Genomic DNA, 24,225 nt, shown 5'->3' with positions numbered 1-24,225 from the left:
TGACATTGCTAACACCTTCACTCCTGACTCTGATTGGTTGTTTCTGACCAGGAGCAGTTTGGTTCTGACAGGGTGGCCACTGGGAGGAGACAGTTTGTGTAGCTCTGCTAAGAATGGAGTAAACTTTCCCATATTTTTTGTCAAATATCATCAAGATGATCTGTGTCTGTAGTTTTCAGGTTATTCAGTTGTTTGCATCAATCTGCCACCAGTAAGGCAGATTGATACAACATACATGTGGCTAGGTTTTTGCTTTTTAGTTGTCCATCAGTCTGATGATTTACTCGCTTTTTAACAAGTTCACAGAAATGTGACATCTTCATACCGCAGATAAGAGAAATATTGCTAAATTCTAACAATTTTACCGAACATTACTGCAAGAATTATGATCAAACCCTTCATGGCTGCACACGCTTCATATTAGATTTTTCTTCTGTGCCCCGCATAGCAGCTTAATTTGAATTGCAGGAGTTATTTACCACAATAAAGCAGGAAAAAGATCAGATATATATTTACCTTGGTTGCATTTTTTCACATAAAAAAATAAAGTATTTCAGCTGTGGTTTGTAGGCTTTTTATAACCACTGTACAAGCTCTATGCAGTCGCTTCAGGATATAAAACCAGACTGAGCTTTTCAGTCGAGTATAGTCTGCTCAGTCGGTTTTCAATTACAAAGTGACATCAAACATTCACCTCCCATCTAAAAAATACATAGAACACAAAAGTAGGTGCATACTTTATTCTCAACCCGAATTGGTAAAAAGCTTCTGTGTGAAATAATTTACCTCTTAATTGCATTTCTTTGTTATGACATTTGCTGCATTATAACCTGAGGTTACACAAATCTACGCTGGTCAAGGTTTTGCGGCTTGAGTGTTGTAAAAATGTCAGTAAGAAAACATGGGGGTGGAAACAGCCCAAATTATTACAACAATGAATCAAGGAAAATATGGATTCGCCAGCACGAAACTGAATATAGTGATTTTTAGCCTTTTCTGTGCTGAGGAACTCCACATCCAATGCAGTGTTGATCCTGAATTGCCCCACTGTGGTGCAATAAAGGATAGTTCAATTATATTGTATTGTATTTTACTGTCACACTTACGACAGAAAAACGTTATACACCACAACTCTGCAAGGATCAGTGGGTAGAGATGATGGATGGATTGGATGGACAGACAAATGGAAAAGGTTTACATGAAAATCTGCAAAGTCGATCATAATCGTGGTTTGGTTTCCATTTTCTGTATTCTCTGTCCTTCTGCTGTCCTCCCAAGGAGTTGCCAGGTTGTCCGTTGGCTCATGGTATCGCAGTCCTTCTAGCTTCGTTTGAAGTGTTCGAGCAAAACATACTCATTACCTCCCTGCGACTTAGAACTCCCTCACTTCCAACTTACTCTGAGCCTCCGTTAGAGCTTCCTTCCTGATCTCCTTCCTACTTCTATGTTCTGAGATACCAGTGCAATACTTTATAAGTGGCATGCAACTGAGATATAAGAGTGATCAATGATATTGACCAGATGTGGACTTTCTTGGAATGTGGCGTGTTATTCGGGTAGGTTTTGCTACAGATTCAACGCTGGCATGAAGACCTGAAGATATTTATGTTCCCAGTGGAGTTAAAAAAAAAATATGAAAAAGGTAAAAGTAAAACCCTATGAGGTGGTTTGCATCAGTGTCAACTGTTATTGAGTGACATCCATGTTGGTCCTTTCAGGAGAGGCTAAAGAAGAGACTCAGGTGAGTCAAAAGCACAACTGAGCCTTTCATCACTTATCACAGAAACAGGAGGAAGTAGAGAGAGGTAGGAAGAGGCACCAGAAGAAAACAAAACCACATCAGGATTATTATCAATAGTTACCTGGGAAACTCAACTCTCCATTGGAACTACACGCTGCTTTTGCATATCAGTTTAAAGTATATCACCGGCCTTTCTGGTGTCCTTCAGCAACAGTAAAACAGAGGCATAGTTAAGCTGGTTTTCAATGCTGTAAATAAACTATTCAATAACATTAAGGCATCATTGTGTAAACCAGAGATGCTCTAGTTCAGTGGTTCTTAACCTGGGTTCGATTGAACCCCAGGGGTTCGATGAGTCAGTCTCAGGGGTGATTCTTTTTTTAAAGGTGGTAATTAACAGTGCATTCACATACTTATTAGTCATTTCTTTTGTGTAGTTATGAGCCAAAAGACATAATGCATCATGTATCTCTCACAGGTCTGGGCGATATTCAGTTCAATGCAACATAATTCAAAATCAAAAATGATCTATCAAACCCAAATGGATATGAAGTACCCATCATGTTTAAAGTAAACTATGTCACTTTCTTCACAGCAAAGGACTCTGGGAATCCAAACGCCCAAACCCGTCGAGAGTTATTTGAACTTTCAGTGTTGTTTTTTTGTACCAACCTTTAAAAATCCATAACAGCACAACCTGCTATGAGGGCTTTCTCGGCGCCGACAGGGAGAATGTTGGCAGCAAATGGAGCGCACATACGCTCGCATGCTCTCCTGCTCACAAGGGGTGCTGTCTGCCAGACACATGCCTGTCACCATACATTTGCACATGTGCTAAACACAATACACCAAAAAACACATGTTCGGCACACACACACAAGCAGACTGCTGCTGCTCCCAGATAAGTCTCCCTTCATAGACCGCCGTCTTTGTTCAGCGGTGTGTCTAAGGAACTTCGACTCTGCAAACCCCGACACACACAAAGTCCAAATCTTCACAAAACCTTCCCTCTTCTTCCAGACGTGTTTGCCTTGTCATGCAGCCGGGAGACCCTTCCAGGCCTCCCCGCCCCCCCGATTGTCTTTCCTCTTTTGATTTCTTTCTTTCCTTTCTTTATTCTTCTCCTGTGTTTCTTCTCTTGCTCCGTGCTACTGAGCATTGTGCTAAAAGGTGATATTATAGTGCCTTTAGTGCTGTGCCAGGAATACTAACTCGCAGCTCCCTGGCATTTAAAAAAAGCCTGTGTGCAACCTGGGCTCGTCCTGCCAGATTACTTAGGATTACACACAGACACACACACACACGCAGCGAACACACATGCTTAGGCATAAACTACCCCCCGCCCAGTCCTCACTTCTTCTCAAATTGGCAAGTGTTATTGGCTCACCCCTCAGCTGAACCCCTGTGTTCTCCTGCAGTCTTTTACCTGTGTAATTGCAGTTGTGACTCAGGAATGAATCACTGATGCGATTTAATAGAGCGGGCCACGTGTTTCGGTACAAACTGCAAAATTGCAGTCTACCTTGAAGCGACATCAAAAAAAAAAAAAAAAAAAAAAAATATATATATATATATATATATATATATATATATATATTTATATATATGAAAGGCAAGAGTTAGACCGTGGGAGGAAAAGATCAGAGCCAGAAGGGATGAAGGTGAAAGGGGAGTGAAAGGGGAGAGAAAGGGGCGGAGCTGCGTTGATAAACCAAAACGGATCACGCGAAGAAATGATATGCGCAGGTTTTAAAAGGCTTTCATGAAGGGATGATACCGTAGAAGGAGGGCCCAGAACAAAACGGAGGGCAGGAGGCAGCGAAGCGGGGATCGCACACGGCGGGAAAACAACAGGCTCGGCCCCGCATGGAAAAGATGAAGGGCTACTTTAATTAGGTTTCTGATGCCTGCCTAATCCCATTCTCCATAATAATCCCCCGCAATGTACATAATCAAAACAAATACACCCAAAGGAGAGAGGCTGGTAATAAGAAACACTATTACAGAGAAAGTATGCGTGTGGGACACCTGCATGCTACCTTCTGGGATGCGCTGAGGACGTGTCCCAGTCATCGCTCTCCCTGTGCAACCATCTGAGCACCAGAAGGGCTTTGCTGCTACACTGGAGACTCTTAAGAAGCTTCACACTCCTGGAATGCATTGTGCTGCTGAATTGGAAATGTACCACTATTATATTGTTGAATGCAGCGTTGGTTTAATAGAAGAGAGCAACAAGTGGAAGCAAGTCACACTGGCCAAAGGTAAAATGACATTGCCATGTGCCTGTAATGGATCTCCTGCTTCTTCCAGCTCAATGTAAAATATGCTAAAATTACACCACGATAGCTGAGCCATATTTCAGAATGAAGTGTATGATTTATAAAGTAATGAGCAATCCAAATACTGTTTGCTACAAACCTTTTTACTGAATTACATTTTACAATTAAGCAATGCTGAGACTATTCTAAGGACTCAAGAGGGCTGGAAAGAAAAAAGAAGTAACTCCTGTTCCATTACAAATAGAAATTAAATACTCAAATTTATCATTCCTGTTATTTGCTGAAGCTCCACTTTATTTTAAGTAGCAGCTGGTCTGAAATGTCTCTGTGGAAAATACATTTTCTTTTCAAATATATTCCAAATTGTTTTGTTTCCTTTGACTTCATTTTGAAGTGAATTCTTCACTTTAAAAATGATTAACTACACATCTTCTTTTTTCAGTAACAACATCTACACTGAAGTGTGTTGGTGTGACTTTTTTTTTTTTTTCACATTACTTAGTTTTTAAGTGACTGATACCATGAAGAACTTTCAGCACATTCTCTCTTCTCCAAAGCAAGAACCACATTGCAAACAACATCACTGACTAGGTAAAAGCTATGGCGCCGGTCAAAAGTTTGCATACACATTCGACTGTTATGACTGATTCATTTTGGCCTTTTTATGGTTTATTTTAACCCATCCTTTTTCCAGGGTGGAATAATCATGCCTAAACTCAACAATAAAAAAAAGGAATGTGAATTGATGGGATTGTTCTCATCCCCACACATTATTTGAGTTTATTGACTTCAAACTTAAATGCGCTGTACCAACAGCCAAGCAAGGTGGTGGCAGCATCATGCTTAGGATAGGTTTCACTATTCAATGAACGTTCTGATGAGGTCAGGAAAAAAAGCAACAAATACAGAGCATGTAAAAGACAGTTTAACAGTTCAGATGATTTTTTTTAACAGTTCCATGATGTAATCTGTCCTTTCCGTAGGAGGAAAAAAACTGTTGTTTTCATATTTTTCACCTGACTACAAGGCCAATTTTTAGTGTCAGTGTAATAGTTATGCCGACACTGATGTCGGTGAACAGCATCAAGTTGATAAAATAATGGTGACAGAGAAACTAGCTTCAAATTCTTCTTCAAAACTGTGTGTCAAATTGAAATTTAGATATTTGAAACTAGGAAACAATTGAGTGCTTTTGAGAGGAAAATGACCCCAAAATCTATTATTATTAATCCATCAAAGCGTAAATTTTATGAAGCAGACTAGCGTTAAGTTTTGCCTTCCAAATTATATTTAAAAAATTAACTGACTCAATTCTGCTTAGGAAACTGGTTAAATTTCCAGCCAGAGATGTGACAGGAGCTTGCTGATGGTAACAACTGTGTGGCTGAGGTGTAATTTGCTAAAGGACTTTTGGCTAAATAATAATGTGGTTAAAATTCTGTGTGGATTAAACCAAAACCCAAAATAAATTAAATGCTTGCAACCAATTCTATTTATCAAAGTTTAAGGATGTAAATTGTGAAATTATTTCACACTGATAATAGTACTAAGGCATCATTTAAAGCCAAAAAATGTATATAAATTGACCATAAATGTCTGACCAAAGTTGTGATGTCACAGTTTTTCTTCTCGGAGCATGCATATAAGACAAAATAAGGTACCTTTTTGTCATTATTCAGGTGTTGCAAAAGAAAAATTCAAAAGGTTACAATTATAAATGTGCATTAAAGGATCAATAACATAATGCAAACTGTCCTAAAGTAATGAATCAACGTTACTCCGTCCAAGTTTCAGTCGAGAGTTTTCCTTTAAACTGAGTGAACGAGTTAATTAAGAAATGAAAACCTAAACAAGCATTTCAAAAATCCGGCTTCACATGTAATTAGAAACCTTGTTAAATATTGGTTCCTTTATAAAACAAAAGGTTTTGACACCTTATGTGATAGATAATAGTGTTTAACGCTAAATTAATGTGACATTAAACATGTTTATTTTAGGCGTCACCGTGTTAGTGCAAAAGATTGCTTGCCAGGTGTTTGGGTCCATGTCAATGAGCAGCAAAAAAAAACAAAAAAAAAAACTATTGTTCCGAGCCTTAAAGTAGAACCAAGACAAAAAGGAATAAAATTTGAATGTCTGGGGAAATAATTCAGTACATCTATCACAGTTTGAAGCTTTATTCAAGAAGAATGGACTGTAATAATTTGTCAGTGCCACAGAAAAGGAGACACTTAGAATTGCCTCAGGATTAAGCTAAGCAAATTGTACCACTTACTGCTCCAGTTATGTGATCCATGCAGATTACTAAGATATTGGATTCTTTTTTTTTGTAATCCTGTTTGAGATGTTTCATTTTTGCCTGCTGTGCTTAAAAACCATGTTTGTCTTCCCGTGCGTGGGCTCGATAAAGCCTGGAGTTTATTTCTCTCCGTGGCTCGTTTTTGGCAAACAAGAGGAAATCTTCAATAGCACGTAGACATTCACCATCAACGGTTCAAATGGAAGTTGAAGTTGCAGGCGGGTGATGGGTAAGGGTTCGGCTTGTTTGGATAGTCAACAAGCTCTTAGAATTTAGACCAATCGTGTTTCACCTCGGATTATTGAGCTCCTGTTGAGCAAGGAAAGCATTTTAGGGCAAGAACCAAAGATACTCTGTAAAAGCAGCTTACCAGATATCTGCAGTATGAAGACAGACAGACAAAACAAAGTACAACCACACCAATGCAGCAACTTGATTAAAAGAGGTGCAGTTCACTACCCTTTTGTTTCCTATTTACTACATTTTTGATTTTTTGGTATCTAAATTTTATGAAGTAAAGATCCATCTCTTACAGGACATTAATATTTCTAAGTTGTGCATCACTTTTGGAGGAAGTTTGTTGAGTGATTTCATGTAGTCAGTTGTGAGTATTGTATTGCTCGATCAGAGGTCACACTGTCATGTTTTGCAAAACCAACTACCCCACACTGAGATCACGACCACAATCAATAAAAATGGGGTGCAACATAAAATCCCCAGACAATATAAACAGCAGTGATGGGATCATCTGAAAGAGTGAGGTCCATGTGCGACCTTGGGCTGAGCATATTTGGAAAACCGTGTCTCGCTTATTGGTTGATTCTAGGTTAAAAATCCTTAAAAGTGGCTGAGGTAAGGAGACATCAAGCTCTTGGGAGTCGATTTCAAACAGAAGACGTGGAGAGTCGAAGTGTATGAGTTACTGTATCTGTGGATGAGGAGGTGGAGGTATCAACAGGTGTTGATTTGTGTGTTTTCCTTACTCGAGGTGGTTGTTCAACAAACGGCGTAGCAGATTCAGGCGAACACTCGGGTAAGTCCAGCGACTGGTGTGGAATCCAGGGTGGAAACGCGCAGCGATCAGCTCAAGCAGAGTCCGAGATATCTTGAAACACAAGGACATGAAGAATAAGACACTGGAAACTTGAGGAAGGATAGAATAGCTAAGAAGACGAGATTATCATGACCACAATGAGCAATCAGGCAACTTGTGGTGCAGAGCACTGACTTCAAATAATTAGAGCTAACCATATGGTGTATTTACAGTAGTAGAATCAGCATTTTACGCAGGGCAAATTGCTTTAACTAACTTTTTGTACCTCACCATTTTAGGTAGACAAAAAAAACAATCTGTCACGGGACATTTGTACAAGGAATGGGTTGTTTTGTTCTCACCCTAGGGAATATTTGTATCCATTTTAACAGCTAATAACTGAAAGTAATTTTCCAAAACGAAGTCATAGTCTACTTCAGGGAAATTTGGCTATGTGAGTATGATGACTATTATCTCCCGGCAGGAGGTCGCTCACTTATTTCCAGTTGTCCATCCAGGGATCAAAAGGCCAACACTGGTACCAGAAACTTATGCTATATCATATGAAACATTTGAGCCATTTTATTATTATTTAGCTCTGTAATTTATAGAGAAAATTGTTAACAACCCAGAGAATCAAACAGATAAACAATGAATAAGCAAATGATATGAATGACTTTGTTTCCAGATAACAGAATGGAAGCAGGTTGTGATGAAATGGTAACGACTTCAAATCAGGCTGCGTATGAAATGGGGCCAGAAATTGGTAAATGGAAAAAAAAACACACAAAAAAAACCAACCTGAAACCTTTTTCATTACACAACTACGTTCTGTTGATCACTGCTGGGGCTTGTTGAGTTTTGTAAAATAGGAGATCATGAACTCTGAAGGAAGCCAAAGAAAAAATGTAAAAATAAAGATCTTGAATCAATCTCCTGCTGGTAAATGTTCTTTATTAAAATCACATCCCCACATGTTTTATAGCAGAATAGACTGGGACAAAATTACTTTCAATCGCCAAATGTCTCCAAAAAAATAAAAAAATAGACATTTAGATTATAGAAAGACGTGGATGGCAAAGAAATCATTATGAGGTCTAATAACCAGCACCTGAACAAAGGATTGTGTAGACAGAAGGTTCCTATTGTCCTTTGGCAAAATTAACATATGACTGCTGGAGGAAAATACTTGCCTCTACATTCAGAAAGAGACTGAACAAGTTTAACTTTCATGGGAGGTGTGGAAAAAAGGAAAAGTGCTCTCTACAAAAGAACCTCAAGGCCTGACTAAAATTTGCAAGAGAGAAAGGGGGAAACGACTACGACCTGTTGAGTTATTTCCTTTAGAAAGGTAAGTCTAAAACTTTATTATTCATTTCCCAGATCAGTGAACATGTCGATACATTTCAGGAAATAACCTCTTAAACAGTTGGGCACATAGGTGAATGTATTATGGTTTGATTCAATGAAACCTAGCAAGTTCACCTTCATCTAATCAACTAATAAACTGACTGCATGTCATAGAATGCTTGAGAAAGATGGTAGTATATATGCAGCACTGGAAAAAAAATTAAGAGTCTTCTGCACTGAACCTCATTGAAAACCTCATTGTTATTCCATCAAATATTGATTTCTGAACTCTTCCTGATTTAAAACTTTAGTATTGTTGTTTCTAAATGAACATGAACTTGTTTTCTTTGCATTAGTTGAGGTCTGAAACACTGCCATCTTTTTCATTATTTTCACCATTTCTCATTTTCTGCAAATAAATACTAAATATTTGCTTTGAATTTCAGAGACATGTTGTCAGTAGTTCATAGAATAAAAGAACAATGTTCGTTTTACTAAAATATATGCCTATGATAAGTCAAATTAGAAAAACTGATCATTTTAAGTGGTCTCTTGATTTTTTCCAGAGATATATATGTATATATATAAACAGAACTGGACTCTGCAACATGAAAGTGAATCCAAACAAACCAGTAAACCCACCAAGACCCGGCAGAAAATTACGACATAAGAAGTCCGTAGCAAGAAAATGTTTTATTCTGATAATATATTTTGTTTGGTGTTTATCTGTAACTGAATCACTTCATTTTCCAGCAATAAAAAACGTTAAAGCATCTGTACACGTCATCTTTTCTTACATATCCTACCCAGGTTTCCCATCTGTATTTAATAACTTACTTTACAATAACTTCAATAATATTTTCTGGTATTTGAGAAAACTGTTACCTTAATAAGAAAATTAGAAAAACAGTCTTTCCATCTTTTTTGGTGGGGGGGCGGGGGATTAAGCTGTATGTATTTGAAAACCAAAATTTTACTTCAATATCTGACTGTGACTTTCATAGTTAGTGCTCTGGATGACCCAGAAGCAGGGCACAAGACACAGGAGGTTAAACTAAACAAAAAGTCTTTAATGAAATTTTCAAAGAACAAAAGATGCTGCAGGTGCAAGGGCGCTTGAACAAAAAGTCCATATGACAGGCAATCCAAGTATGAGTCCAGGGAGCAAATAAAAGGGAGAAGAACAGGAGCGGAACGCAAGAACATGACAGCCTGGATGAACAGACACACCAACAAAGGCAAATGAGAGAGATGGGACTAAATATGGACAAGGGTGAACAGATGCAGATGGCAACATTTACTTCTGAGCAAACAGGAGGCAGGCAGTGGAAGGTAAACCTGATACCGCACATATTAGAAACACACTTTCAAAACGGGCAAGAGAGCTAAATCAGAGGCAAGAGAACTGTCACAACTTGGACAAAGCCTGGACTTGTAAAACAAAAACTTGATACATTTGCTTAAAATTTGTAAATAAAACAATGAAAGCGATGATAGATAGCTTTCAGAAAATCTTTAAGGGATACCGACGGTCCATCAAATTTTGCAAATGTATTGTTTAATTCTTTTTCTGCTCTTCGGGAGAACCGGCGCACATCTCATGAGCAAATCTTTTGTGTTTGCCAACAGCCACGCAATGAGTTTGATGATGATTTGATCAGCTGTGATGAACTCAAGCATCAACGAGATACAAGATTAAAGCCAGAGTATCAGCGGGAATCTTGTCTACTCCTTTGTTCCTTGCTACCTGCTATGTGCGGCGCATAATAGTTGGAATGTAAATTCAAGCAGGTACTGTTTATTAACATCATACGATTGGAAATATGGTCAGATAAGAAGTAATCACATGTGCTGAAGTACAGCAGCATTTGTTTTTCAAGCGCAGGTGTTGCAGTAGCTGTGATGCCATGTGGGAAAAACCTTCAACTGAAAATGAAACCAAACAAATTGCTCTGGGATGTTTTAAAGCAGCTTAGTGCGTTAATGATTTTTTTTTTTAAGTTAAAAGAAAGAGCCGTCTGCAAATAAGAAAAAATATACTTTCAACAGCTCCCAAAAGTATTCACCATCCTTTGTATGTTTTGTTGCCTTTTTATGTTATTCTGATGTTATGATAAAACAACAATGTGTAGTCCAAGTGAAAGTTTTTTTTGTTTTTTTTTCTTAGAAATTAATTCTTAAGTACATAAAGTGCGTTTGTATTTTAGCCACCTTCTTAACAATTACAGTTGTAAGTAGTTTTTTTTTTAAGGTAATTTGGTACAAATGAAGACTAAAAAGACTAAAAAAATGATGTTCACAGAAGCTCCCATTCGGACATTTTCTAAAGATTCTTGATTGGACTTGGGTATTTACTTTGACTAGGCTTGCTGTATGTTTTAAGGTTGCTGTAATGCTGAAAAGTGAACCTCCACCTTGCCTGTCAATTTAGGTAACTGTATGACTTGGGTAGGCTTGCAGCTATGGCATAGCCATAGCCTATTTTGTTTTATGACATTATGTTAAATTATACATTGGTGGATACCGTTTATGAATTAGCCGACTTCTCCATGCAATCAGTTGCACTGGATTTTATTTAGGGGTGACATGTATTTGTGACTTCAATGTGTCAGATACTTTTGCAGCCAATGTCTGTTTTGAAATAGTTTGACTTAGCTTGCATGTTCTCAGTTCTATGCAGCTTCAATGGCTGCCAGAAGAAACGAATGTTGATGTTTCTGCAGTGGAATGAGGCCTACAGTGCTGGTTTTGCTCTTGTCCCCACATTTAGCCAGTCCAGTAATAAGGAGAAGGATGGACATGGAGGGAAAACACTTTTTTTTGTACTTTAACATTTTTTTTTTTTTTTAGATGTATCAACAGCCAAACAGCTTTCCCTCCAGGTCATGCAGCGAGCTGTGAAATGACATGTTGATCCCATGAATACGTGTCTGTGTGTGTGCATGTGTGTGTGTGCATGTGCACCCAAGGGACAAGAGAGGCAGGAATCCCTTTATCAGGTTGACCAAAGAACATTTTTTTTCTACATCAACCATCATGGTGAAAGTGGCCCTGCAGTGGAAGTCAAACTTAGCGAAAGTGTGTGAGGAACATTTAAGGTAAAAAAAAAAAAAAAAAACTACATTTCAAATACCATAAATCAGAAATGTGGAGGAGAAAATGACTGCTGAATGAAGGGTAGAAGAACTTAGTGCTGTCCCTTGCTTTAAGCCAAATTAGCATGCGCAGTAGATCTCTTTTATGGCTCTGGCGCTGTCTATGGTGCTGAAAAGTTGTGATTACACAAGAGGTAATGTTCTAGCTGGACGGCAGGAAGGAAGTGGAAATAAATCTCCAGGCAAAACTGAGATTTCAGCGAACTATCAGTTTTGTGTTCACCAGATTGGCAGGAACATCTTGATGGGAGCCCTAGAGGTGCTTGAAAGTGGCCCATTACTAAGGAAAACATGTTGGGCTCCTTTATAGAAGAACAAAGATGAAAGTCCATTCATGTTTTTTCACTGTATAAACAAAAGGGGGAAAGATCCCAAAAATAGCAAATTTAGGTTGTGTTGAAAGAACTATAGACAACTTACAGAGTTTAAAGATTGAAAGTACAAACTTATATTTTACTGCAGTGGCTTTATTTCACACTGACATTCAGAAAGAAATTGAAACCTAATTTCAGGACTGGTGTCTTAATTATTGCTACCTGCACTCCCCCTTTGCCAAAAAGGCATCACTCAGGCTCCTATAACAAGTTTAGCTCTGTGAAGGAAGAGGGATCTTTAATTATTCCTCTTCCAACAATCTCTGCAGATCGTGATTAGTTGCTCTCGGTCACCGAGTTTTAGTCCAAACAAAATATTGCCAAAACAAATTATCACTGCAGAATAAAGTTACTGAAACAGAAACATGTGCTTGAAGGCTACTTCAGCTGCTTTCCAATTCAGAGCTTAAATCTGCGAATCACACCTCAAGTGTTATGCTACACTCGCATTCGCGGCATTATAAAATAAATTTTAAGCAGGTCACCCAGACTGCCATTTCCAGGTACTATTTGCAGTCTTGATTCTTGGTTATGAGGGACACATCTTGTAATTTCTACTGAAAACACAGTGATTTAAAAAATATATATATATATTTCTAATGGATGCTGAACATTTAAAATTGATTTTGTACCTATAATTATTAAGAGTGACAGTCATAATTTGCTTTGCTTGAATGATTACAAGTTTGACGTTTTGACTCATTTTTAAAACTGATTTGTTTAAAAAGATAATTCACATGCTTAGGTATATTTTCTGAAATGATGTTTTGATGGAATAAAGACCTTGGATCATTCTTCTAACATTTTGTGTCAGAATATCTAATATCGGGGCTTGTCACCAAGGGTGAAGCATTACATCATCCAACACGTCATCCTGAATGTCTTGTGATATCAGAGGTGGGAGAAAGTCACTGTTTTTGCAAGTCACATGCACTTGCTTTCAACTCTTTCAAGTCTCGAGTCAAGACACGTAAGTGCCACGTCGAGAAGGAAGTAATAAAGATGTCCATGTTTGGAGTGGAGTCCACCTAAACTATAAAGTTCAAGTGTTACCTTAATCATGTGAAGCTTATTTTAAAATAAGGATGTAGTTGTTAAAGGGCGAGTTGTTGTTGCGGTAGGAGTTCGTCCATCAAGTTTTGGACTTGAGAATATGGGAAATGTCGCCGTCCGGTGCTATTGTCAGAGCGAGGCGGGGGTGGGGGAGGGGGAGGGAGGTTCTCAAGACCGAGAAGACTGGACAACCGTAAACGTGGTGAGGGAGAGAAGCTAACGCGAGAGCGGGGGGACAATACGGGGTATTTACGAGAGAATACGAAAACGTTAGCACGGTGGGAGGGGGAGGTAAAACACGGTCGTTTCCAGGAAGAAATGGGAGACTTGACAGGTATGAGTTCGTCCTCGAAGTCTTGTAAGATCCAGGTGGAAAAAAAAAAACGTTTTCCATTGCTATTAAGAAAGGGTTACATAGAGGCACAGTTAGCAGCTCTGTTGCCTTGCAGCAAGAAGGTCCTGGGTTCGAACCCTGGCCTGGTTTGTCTTTCTGCATGGAGTTTGAATGTGGTCCCTGCGCATGCGCCAGTTCTTTCCGGTTTCACTTCCCCGGCTTCCTCCCGCAGTCCAAAAATAATGACCGTTTCGGTTAATCTAAATATGTCTTAAGTGTGAGGGAGTGTCCGTACGTGTTATACGTCCTGAGTGTCTCCGTGATGGATTGGCGACCTGTCCAGGGTGTGTCCTGAATTGTGCCCGTATAAAAAGACATGTTCAACATTCCAAACTTTATTTTAAATGGTACAACATGGTTCACAGACTAATTATTGCCAGGAAATATATCCGGTCGCTTGCATTACATTCAGAGTGGGAAACCTGAAAAAGCGGAAGATGTTACTCAACGAATTTTCATTAAAATTCACCAAGAGGCAAGCTCCGTGAGAGGTTAGATTATTGGCGGGCGGGCGCATGGACACACACACGCAGGCACTCTCTCTCATACACACACACACCCACACACACACACCCACACCCATGCACACAAACTTCACAGCTGGTGTGCCTTCCTCCAGCAGAGACTGACAGAAGCAGGGCGACCGCTTTAAGCTGCGAGCGCTCATCTCTCCTCTCCACCACCGGCGCGTCTTTCACTGCTCTTATGAAAAACTTTGAAAGGGTGAGGGGCGAAATGTGCAAGCAAATCGTTTAGGAAAAAGAAGAAGAAGAAAAAGAAAAAGAAAGATCAAGTCCGAGAAGAGCGGTGGAGCCGGGAGAAAGAGGGAGCTATGCCATCTCCCGCCGAGCGGAGCCCAGTCCTCCTCAGTTGCGTGTCGGATCTACAGCATGGTGTCTCTTTCTGGACTCTGGAGCCGCTGCCTCGCCCCGGGGACAACCCGTCTCCTTTTCATCTCTGTCAGAGTGCTTCCGCTGCTGCTTCTCCTCCTGCTGACTCCCTTCTCCTCTGCCGAGACCTGCTTCCCTCACCCGGCGCCCTGCCACATCTTGGCACGGATCGGACACACTGTGCGCCTCGGTGCGCTCCTGCCGACCCGCCAGCCGGCGCGGATACAGAACGCACTCAACCGCGCCCTGGCGAGCATCCGGCACCAGAGCAGCGGGACGGACTCCACCACCGCTTCCGCCCAGCCGGCCCCGCTGCTGCCCTACAACCTGACCCTGGAGATGGTGGTGCGGTCGCCGGCGGGATGGGACCCGGAGTCGTTGTCCCACAGCGCCTGTCAGGACCTGGTGATCAGAGGCGTGACAGCCGTGCTCGCCTTTCCACGCTCCAGGGAGGAGCTGATCCAGGTGGAGTTCCTCTCCTCTTTCTTGGAGATTCCCTTCGTGTCCATCCTGGAGGACACGGAGCCCCTTGTGACTAAGGTAAGATCAGCCCCAGCATTGTATTGTAAATATCGTGGTATTTGTGCTTCGTTTGCGCCTAAAAACAAGCAACAACCCATGCCTAAACATTTCTATCCCCCCCACCTCACCACCATTAAATTTGTGGCTTATAACTGGGTTGACACTCAGCAAAGAATCTGCCTGATCCTGTAGCTTGTGGCAGGGATTTTGAGTTTAAGCTGCTGCAAAAACCAGCCAGATATTCAGGGCTAGCGTCGAGCAAATGAACAGTTTAAGGGAAAGTAATTGTAACAGGGATAATGAGGGTAATTATCCCTGCGCCTAATCTAAAGAATGATTAAAACAATTGTGTTAGGGAACAAAAAAAACCCAACAAAAAAACAATCAAAAATGCTGCAGAGTTAATTGCAACAGTAGGCAGCCGTCTTCAGACTCCAATCTCTGTCTTTAGATTCCTTGTTCTAGAAAACTCTGGACCTGGAGGCCCACAACATGTTTAATATCTGATGGAGCAGAATTTGTAAAGAGAACCCTCAAGGCAAATACAAGATGATCCCCCCCCCCCCCCCTCTAACCCCCTTCAACTCCTTAAGCCTTATTCTTTATTTTTGTGAAGGTGCAAACACAGAAACGGTGAGAGACAGAACAGTTGTTTGTGCTTGTTTGAAAATGTGTTGTTTGTTTTTTTAAGCACCTTTCAGAATGAATTCAACCAGCTGCGATGGTGATAGATAGCTGTTTTGGACAGGTGTTGCTCCTGGACCATGTGTGATCAAATATTTCTACTTTATGTATATGCCTGCGCGGCTCTTGTTCTTGTCTTTTTGGTAGAAAGAAAGAAAGAAAAAAAGAGAGAAAAAAAGTAGCTGAGCAATAAATGTGTTGCTTCACTACTCCTAACAGCAATGAGAGCTGCTTGCCTGTTAGTGTATCCAGTGATTTCCATCTCATTCCCAAGGAAGCAGCCAGCATCATCTATTGCATACATATTTGACTTCATCCAATAGACAAAATATATATATATATATATATATATATATATATATATAAACGGTCACACACAGGTGCCAGAATCTGAAAGCAGAGCCAGAAGAAGTGACCTTTTTGACTTTGACGCAGCAGGCATGAAAAAAAAAAAAAAAAAGAAAAGATGCTCTGATCAGATATTTGAACTTTTTCTTTGCCACTTGGAAAACACAATGCCAGTGTAAAACATGGTGGCGGTTGCATCATGCTGTAGGCATATTTAATTTCTTTTTTTTAGGGCAGAGTAGCTGCTTAGAGAAGATTGAAATACGAACGGTGGTAGATGCAAGGAAAGCTGCAGAAGACTTGAAGACCGGGGCGACGGTTATGTTGGTATTCATTAGAGCAGTAAGAGCGAGTCGCCTGCCAGCGTTTCCAGTGGTATCCGCCTCGATCCAGCCAAGCAGCCAGCTGCATCTCGTCTCCACACCTATTTGTTTGTGTGCGCGCTATTGCGCGGCGGCGAGCTCGAACACCCAAAGCCAAAGTGTGTGTGTGTGTGTGTGCGTATGCGTGTGTGTGTGTGTGCGTGGAAGGGGAACTTCCAACTTTCGCAGAGGTCCGTTTAAGAGAGGGGGGCACCTTCACAAAACGGTCACGCTGACATGAAAAGTTAGAAGGAAGAGGAAGAAGAAGAAAATGGAGGCATAATCCACAGTTTTCAAAGTCTTCTCTGAGTCATGCATTCTTGTCAACAATGTTATGGTTACTTAATCTCAACAGAGCCGACATCAGTGAGAAGCCAAACCACTTGACGAATGGCTTGAAAATGCAAAGAGATAAGCGAGCGAGAGAAGGAGAAGAGAGCAGATATGAGGACAGGGTTTTTTTTTTTTTTCTTGAGCTGTGGGAGGCTGGAAGAACAAAGTTGTGCCAAGCAGGCAGGCTGTAGAAATAACAATAATAATAATAATAAAAACTCCTCTGTGTCCTGTTGGCTCAACATTCAATATTTTTAGCCATTATTTCAAGCATTGTGTTAAAATCGATCGCTGTTTTTGGTCTTCTTTCATGCTAAAGTCTTTTTAGCTTTTTATTAAATTCAACCATCCTTTTCTTATTTGAAGTCTGGAGTTTATTAGTTTATTGCAGGATTTCAGTGTAACTTTTGTTGACTAAAATACGATGTTTGTGTAAGATGCTACAAAAGCAGGTGGTTGGTGTAAAAAAAAAAAAAAAAAGAGTTGAATGGCAGCCATTTAACTTTAAAAATATCCAGTAGTATGCATTTGCGGCAACACAAAAAAACAGGATTTCACGAAAAACATTCCACTGAAGAAAATTGCAGCAAATTTTCCCTATGTAAACCCCTATTGAAAAAATCCCCAAAAAACAAATAATGGCTTCACTTTACTGTTAAGACAAAGACTACATACCATTTCATAGCACAATCAAAAGTGCTGTATACCGGTATATAAAACATGACCTAAAAGAAATTTGTCTTTACATTTTGACACCCTGAAAATAGGCCTCTGTCTCTTTAAGAAGCTCCTGTTCTTCCCGACACCCCGGCCTCAGAACGTCATTGCTTGTGAGAACATGAATGGCTGCCATTCAAGGATTTCTTAAACATGCATGAAATACTCAAAAGCAACACCTCTGATATGGTTTTTGATGAGTAAATAGCATCATAATGTTATAAAAAGCTGAATAAGTCGATTTAACATTTAAAGAGAACTAATTTGATCTTTCCAAGAAACAATAATATTTTGGGAGCTTTCCTGTCAGCCGATTGACCTGTAGTGAGCAGAAACACTGAAATTGCTGAAGTGGCAGCAAAGCATTACTCTCTGTCCTACACAGCTAAATCTTTAGCTTCTTGGTTACCAGGGGAAAAAAATCTATTTTATGCGTGGGCATAAAAGGCAGAATGGCTTAATCCAACTGATAAAAATATATTATTGGCAAGGATATTTTGAATCCATTGCACCTGCTATGTTATAGCGCCCCCAAGTTTATTGTCATCTAGATAAATCCCTATGCTCATAACAGCAATTTGCTTTCCCAGTAGCGATAAACAATTGGATAATTCTCTATCCCGAATGGACTTGATGCTTGGTAGGGATAATTTGTAGGATTGGGTTTATTATAAATCCGTCGGCATGGCAATTTTTTTTTTTTGGCAGATGTAGCAGATGATGCAACAGCTCTTCAGAAAACATAGTCAGGACTTAAAAATTATCTTAATTAAATGTGTTAACCACACTGTATTTTTTAAATTTTTTAATTTTTTTTACAACAGCAACAAATAATTGTTGGAGATTTGGCATAACAACATCAGTCTGCTCTGTCTCATCCACATATGCATTTCTTTTGCCAATTTTTTTCTAAAATCCATTCAGTGAACGCTAGCAAGCTGTGCGCAATACAAATAAACGCGTTTAAAGAAGGAATTTGATTCAAAACGGGTAAATAAACGATCAACAGAGCTGCGATCTGTTGTCCCACGCCTTTTGTGATGTCACCAGTCATGCGCAAACTTGTTTTTGAGAGGGTAGAGTTACATGACAGGAACAAAACGGCAACAGAAACAGAAAAACTAAACGAAACACACTGTTCTACTGGTGACAAACTATATCCAAACAAAGTTAAGTTTTTTTTACTCAAAGTTTGGTTTGTAGCTTTAACTTTAAAAAAGCCTCTGAAAATTGGTGGGTCTAGACGCACTTTCCAAACGCGTCCGTGTTGTTTGAGAACATCCACATAATTTAGGGAAATTACGACGAGGCGATGTTCTGGGACCTTAAACAATATGAACTGCAGCAGGACGGTCAGAGCGCCTCTTCAGAAAGGGAGCAATGTGTTCTGAGCAAACAGAGACAGCAAGGAGGTGGGAAAGGTCCTCAGACACACAAACGCGCAAAGGGCAGCGATAAGTGGGTTAGGTCAACAGGGAGGCATATTGTTAGCCTGTACAAACAGGGTACAGCACACCGGTTTCGCAGTGAAGCAGGAGGTACGATTTTAATTAAAAATGCAATTTACATTGTAGCATCAGCGGAGAGGAGTGCTCCCCAGAGAGGGGGTAGGAGGGCTGGAGAAAACAGAGGCAAAACAAATGGTTCTGCCAGAGAATGTGCTGGATCTGTCACCAATTGATCCAAACGAGGAGGTGTTTTTTGTGTTTGTTTATGAAAACAAAATCTATCCCCCTGGGTTTTAACAATTAGGGAGTTTTACGTGACAATGAGGAGAAAAGAGAGGGGGTCGGGAAGAAAAATTGGATATTTGGGCACGGTGCTCCCTGAATGTATTCAAATGGAAGTATTCAATTGTTGTTCAGTGGATCTTTTTAAAGGAGTTTGTTGAAACAAATTAGCTTTTCTTCATTTCATTACATGGTTTTCTTTTGTTTGATAAGAAAAAAAATCTAAACTGTTTTCACCTCAACGAACGTAAAAAGCGTTTTACTTGGACTTTCATACAAAGTATTACATAATCGTGAAGTTGCATGGTTTTCAATCTTTTTCACAAGTAGCAAAACTGAAAAATGTCACAGCCATTTGTGTTCGGCCCCCTTCAGTCAGTACTTGGCGGGAAAAAAAACAAGTTTCTCTGTAATAACAGGTGAAAGTCTTAGTTCCTCTTTGCAGAAAATCTCAACATCCGTTAACTCGAGTTAAAAGTAGAAAAGAAAAAAGAAAATTTTGATTTTTAGGGTCAGCATTTAAATACCAAATTGTTTAAAATATGATAAAGTACTTTTTTTCAAATGTGAAGTATTATATAAAAAAAAAACAAAATCAACAGTATAATTTGCTTTAACAATCTCTAGAAATCAAAGTACAACTCAGAACTGAAAGTACAAAACGTGCAGAAATGTGTAGATTATGTTAAAAAAAAGGGCATAAATAGGGAAAAATATTAAAATTACTTGGGAATATTAACAAATTTGCTCACATATATTTTTTAAAGGTTTTATTGGCTCTAGTGGCTTTATTTGAAGGTAGTTTGACAGGAAAGAGGGTAATGAGAGAGGGGGAAGACATGCGGCAAATATCGCAAGGCCGGGAATCAAACCTGCGACCACCGCCACGAGGACTAAGGCCTCAATATGTGGGTTGTGCTTTCCCCCTCCGCCACCACAGCACCCATGCTCACATCTTAATGCAGCCATTGAAATGCAATCCACTGTAGCTCACTAGTTTTAAATTCGAGTTAGTCGAACCGATTTGATGCGTTACCAAAACTGGTACTGAACCGTCTCTGGTAAACGGGTGAAATCTATCGCCTTGACGTTGGTGTATGTCTGGCCAAGGTCTTTGGTAGAGAGAAACAACTTAGCCGTATTTTCTTATTGACTTGAAAGCCTTACCACCTGTTTACCCTGAAAACATACCCGTGCTGAATAAAGAAGGACAGCCTTAAATGGATGCTGCATATTATTGTTGCCAAGTTGTGAAGACACGACACAGCTGTAGCTCCTTGTCTTGAATCCAAAGAGTTCCCCTGCAAATTAATTATCTTTTTTTTTTTTTTTTTTTGCTTGCTGAATGGTCCTGCTGCCGACACCTCATGTGCTGGTCGTCTCACCCTTTCACCAAATTTATTCCTCTTCAGTTTTGGGTTCATGCCCGACTTTTTTCAAGTCCAAAATGATGCTGAGTTATGTTTCATACCAACCACACATAAATTCGCACTAGCCAGGGGGGATGTTTCATCACTCCTCCTCCTGTCAAATACACTTGTTCTGACTTTGAAAGCACAACGCATGTGAGTTCGGGCTTTGAAGGAGGTTGAAACAAGCAGCAGAACATACTCACAAAGTGGAGCATCTGAAATATCCGGTGTTGTTTTGACAATTGCCTTGCTTTTGCGATTATCGAAATCTAAATTGAACAACATATATATATTCAGTTAATTCCACAGCTTGCATGGCCATGTCCAGAAACGTTTGGCTTGCTAAAGATTCCCAGCTGGATTGCCATTGAGAATTTCACTGGGTGATTATGGGGTTGTCACAATAAATGACATTGCGGTTTGTAGTAATAATGCGACACATTTGACATCACCGTGAAAACGCCAAGACGGTTTTTTGCTGCGTTTGTTGCAAGCTGATTAGCTTTAAGTTAAAGTCTTGCAGAAAACAACTTTCTTCTTCTGAGACACTCCTGTTTTATCAAGATAAAAGTCTTAAACAAACTGTTTTGCATGAAACTTTCTTGAGATAAAAATGAAAAAAAAATATTTCCATAACTGTTTTGCCACGACTCTTATGAACGAAATCTGCTCAGAATTATTCTGGGATTACTTGAGACTGTCGTTTCACCCGCAGGCAAAACTCAAATGCCAAAATAAACCAAATGTGGAAAAGTGTTTGATATCAAAAGAGACTTGCAAAATCTCTTCCAGCCAGTGGTCATCTTAACACTAAATGAAAAAAAAAAAAGCTTGGAGGCATTTGTGAAAACTGAGCCAAAAATGTCTTTTCTTTTCTTTTTTGTTTGCTGGTAATTATACCCCCCTGCCGGGCGGAGGACGGGAAAATTCCAACTTGCCGAGGTTAAAGCCTTACAGAAACTGGAATCAACCCTGAAGAAGACGCATTGACGTCTTAACAATACATGCCAAATACCTGCGGAAGATTTGATTGTTTTTTGCATTTTTCTCCTATATCGCCACATAAAGTTTGGTTCGTCTCTGCCGCACTGACCGAACAGAAGGAAAGGGGACAGAGGAACAGAAAAGGAGATGGAGACGAAGCTCAGCTGTCCATCTGTATCGTCCAGTCTCTCTGCTTCGTCAGAAATTGCTGTGGGACTATACGTGATGCATCTCGGCGAGGAAATGTTCATTCTTCCCTCCCTACTTAGGCTAATTAGAACCACAGTGTGACCCCTGATGGTAAATCTCCTTTGTCCATCTTTAGCAGGCATGGAAAGGGAGGAAGGAGAGAACGAATAGAGATGGGTGGGAAAGAAAAGAAAATGAGATTCAAATTCCCATTAGGTCCATTATGGGCATATGTGCCAATGATCTGCCAGTTGTAGGCTTTGATACTTGATCTGAAACAGTGAGAACAAACAAGAAATAGCTCGAAAAAGGGCCTTATTTTTGTTTTTAGGTTGATTTTGCGTTCATTTGATAGTGCGTGTTGAAAATTGCTAAGCAGTCCATAATAAACTGACAGGCGATAAACGTAATTGAAAATGAACATTCATGCATTATTAACGAGGCCCGCCTTTTTTTTTTTTTTTTTAAAGCCCGGCCTCTGCAAGACAATCCCAGATTTGCTGATAAAAATCGCAGAAGTGATTTTGTGGATCATGATTTCTATTCCGGAAATGTATTAGCGGCTCAAAGTGAAGGAAATGGTTTCTGCCGAATCCCAAATGTGATTAGGTGAGAGCGGCGGCGTGGCGCAAGTTCATTATTTGTTAGTCTTTGCAGTGGAAGCCGTGTTCCCGTGACTCACTTCTGCTCCCCAAGCTGCTTGTAATGCTGCTGAAATCTAACCCTGAAATTTATTTTTTTTCATAATGTAAAATTTACAGGTCTCTATTTCAGGGTCTAATTTGAATAACGAGGACTAAGAAATGACTGGCTCTATTTAACGCTGATAAAAACCCAGCTGGATTAAAATGTTAAAGTGTTTGCATGAGAGAAGGCTGTAAAATTTAATCACAGAGCTCCAGAAACTCGTTTTTTTTTTTCTTGGAGGTTTGTTGTCCTTTTGCTGATCCAGACAATGCTGCTTTTTCCCCATCAATTATGAATAACGATGTTTTTTTTTTTCCTCTCTTTGTAGTTCAGTTGCCCCTTTTTCCATGTATATGAAGTTTCACATTTGAATATATCCACTAGAAGCAAGAGGAGGGTTTTATTTTTGCTTTGGAAATTGGTGTTCCTGTAGTGCCTCGCAGAACTATTCATATCCGTAACGCATTTCCACATCGTCTCACTTTACACACCACGAACTTCATTGTGTTTCGTTGGAATTTTACATAACAAAGACAAATCAGTGCACCTTTGCAGTAAGTGGGAGACGACTATGGTTTAAAATTGTTTTAATGAATATAAATCATATTTTTACACTCCCTTTACTAATTGTCCTAAGTGAAATCTAGTACACAAAAACTGTCACTAAGGGTGTTTTCACCCTGGTTAGTCCGCTTTAATCAAACTGTAGTTCATTTGTCTAGGAAGTCTGGTTTGTTTGGGAATATGTAAATTTTGATCCACCTGAAAACCTCAGTGGTGGGCTGGTTGAAGTGAACTCTGGCGTGGTTTGAACGCACATGTGAACGCCACGCGGACCAGAAACTGCTCCAAAAGCAGTAAGCGAGCTATAGCCAAGGGAATTGTGGGCCAAAAGAATTGCGCAAGTCTAGCATTACATTGAGAAATGGCTCGTGGTCTTTAGTCAAAGACAAAAGAGAAATCCCAACAACTGCTAAAATTTGATGCTACTCCATTTTTTGTTTTGTGAAGGAGGAAGCTGCGTTGGTCTTCTTCAGAGGTTTTCCTGTTGTTTTCATTCAGTAGTTCTTGGTGCAGCGCCACCACAGGCGAGGAGGTGAACAGGTTTCTCTGTTAGTTTGGATTGTTTGACGCAGCGTGGTGTGGAAGCGATCCACAGCAGCTGAAAATGTAGCAAATGTTGCAATTCTGCTTCCCAATTGAATCGAGTCTACTCGACTATCATGTGTGGAAAAACACCCTGAATTAGTTCCTTCAAAGGTTTTTTGTCAGAGAGCGTCAGTGAAGTGACACCATCATGAAGACCAAGGAGCTTACCAGATAAACCAGGGAGAAAGTTGGAGAAGTTTAAAGCAGGGTTGGGGTTTTTTAGCACAATATCTCCAGCCTTTAAACATCTCACTGAGCATTGTTCAGTCCTCTGCAGTGTGGGCGGTTTGTCTATAATATGAGAGCTAGAAGTGAAGACTGGGATAGACAGGCTTAGATGAATAAAAAGAGGATTTTATTACACACAAACCCATTTTATAGACCGACGCACATGCTCTGGAGAAAACGAGTGTTTCTCCAAAAAAAAAAAAAAAAAAAAGCTATAGTCTCTTTATAGCAGGCAGCACACCTATAGCTTTGCATCTTGTCACAGCTGTGTCCAAACATGCAATGTATGAACTTTATCATCATCCATAGACA

The 24,225-nt window shown here is 39.9% G+C and overlaps 1 protein-coding gene across 2 annotated transcripts in view; it reads left to right on the top strand.

Moving 5' to 3' along the window:
* The first annotated feature begins 14,257 nt into the window (after positions 1-14,257).
* Positions 14,258-24,225, top strand: part of grin3ba (glutamate receptor, ionotropic, N-methyl-D-aspartate 3Ba) — a 117,861-nt gene continuing 107,893 nt past the window's right edge. For both annotated transcript variants that reach the window (XM_008399177.3, XM_008399176.3), the window contains exon 1: positions 14,258-15,108. In XM_008399177.3, coding sequence (XP_008397399.1) covers positions 14,569-15,108 — 540 coding nt within the window. In that variant the 5' untranslated portion in view covers positions 14,258-14,568. The remainder of the gene's footprint in view (positions 15,109-24,225) is intronic.

Source organism: Poecilia reticulata, chromosome 22 (assembly GCF_904066995.2).
Source record: "Poecilia reticulata chromosome 22, P_reticulata-male-v2, whole genome shotgun sequence".
Classification (NCBI taxonomy): domain Eukaryota; kingdom Metazoa; phylum Chordata; class Actinopteri; order Cyprinodontiformes; family Poeciliidae; genus Poecilia; species Poecilia reticulata.
This window is presented reverse-complemented; position numbering and strand designations above follow the sequence as displayed.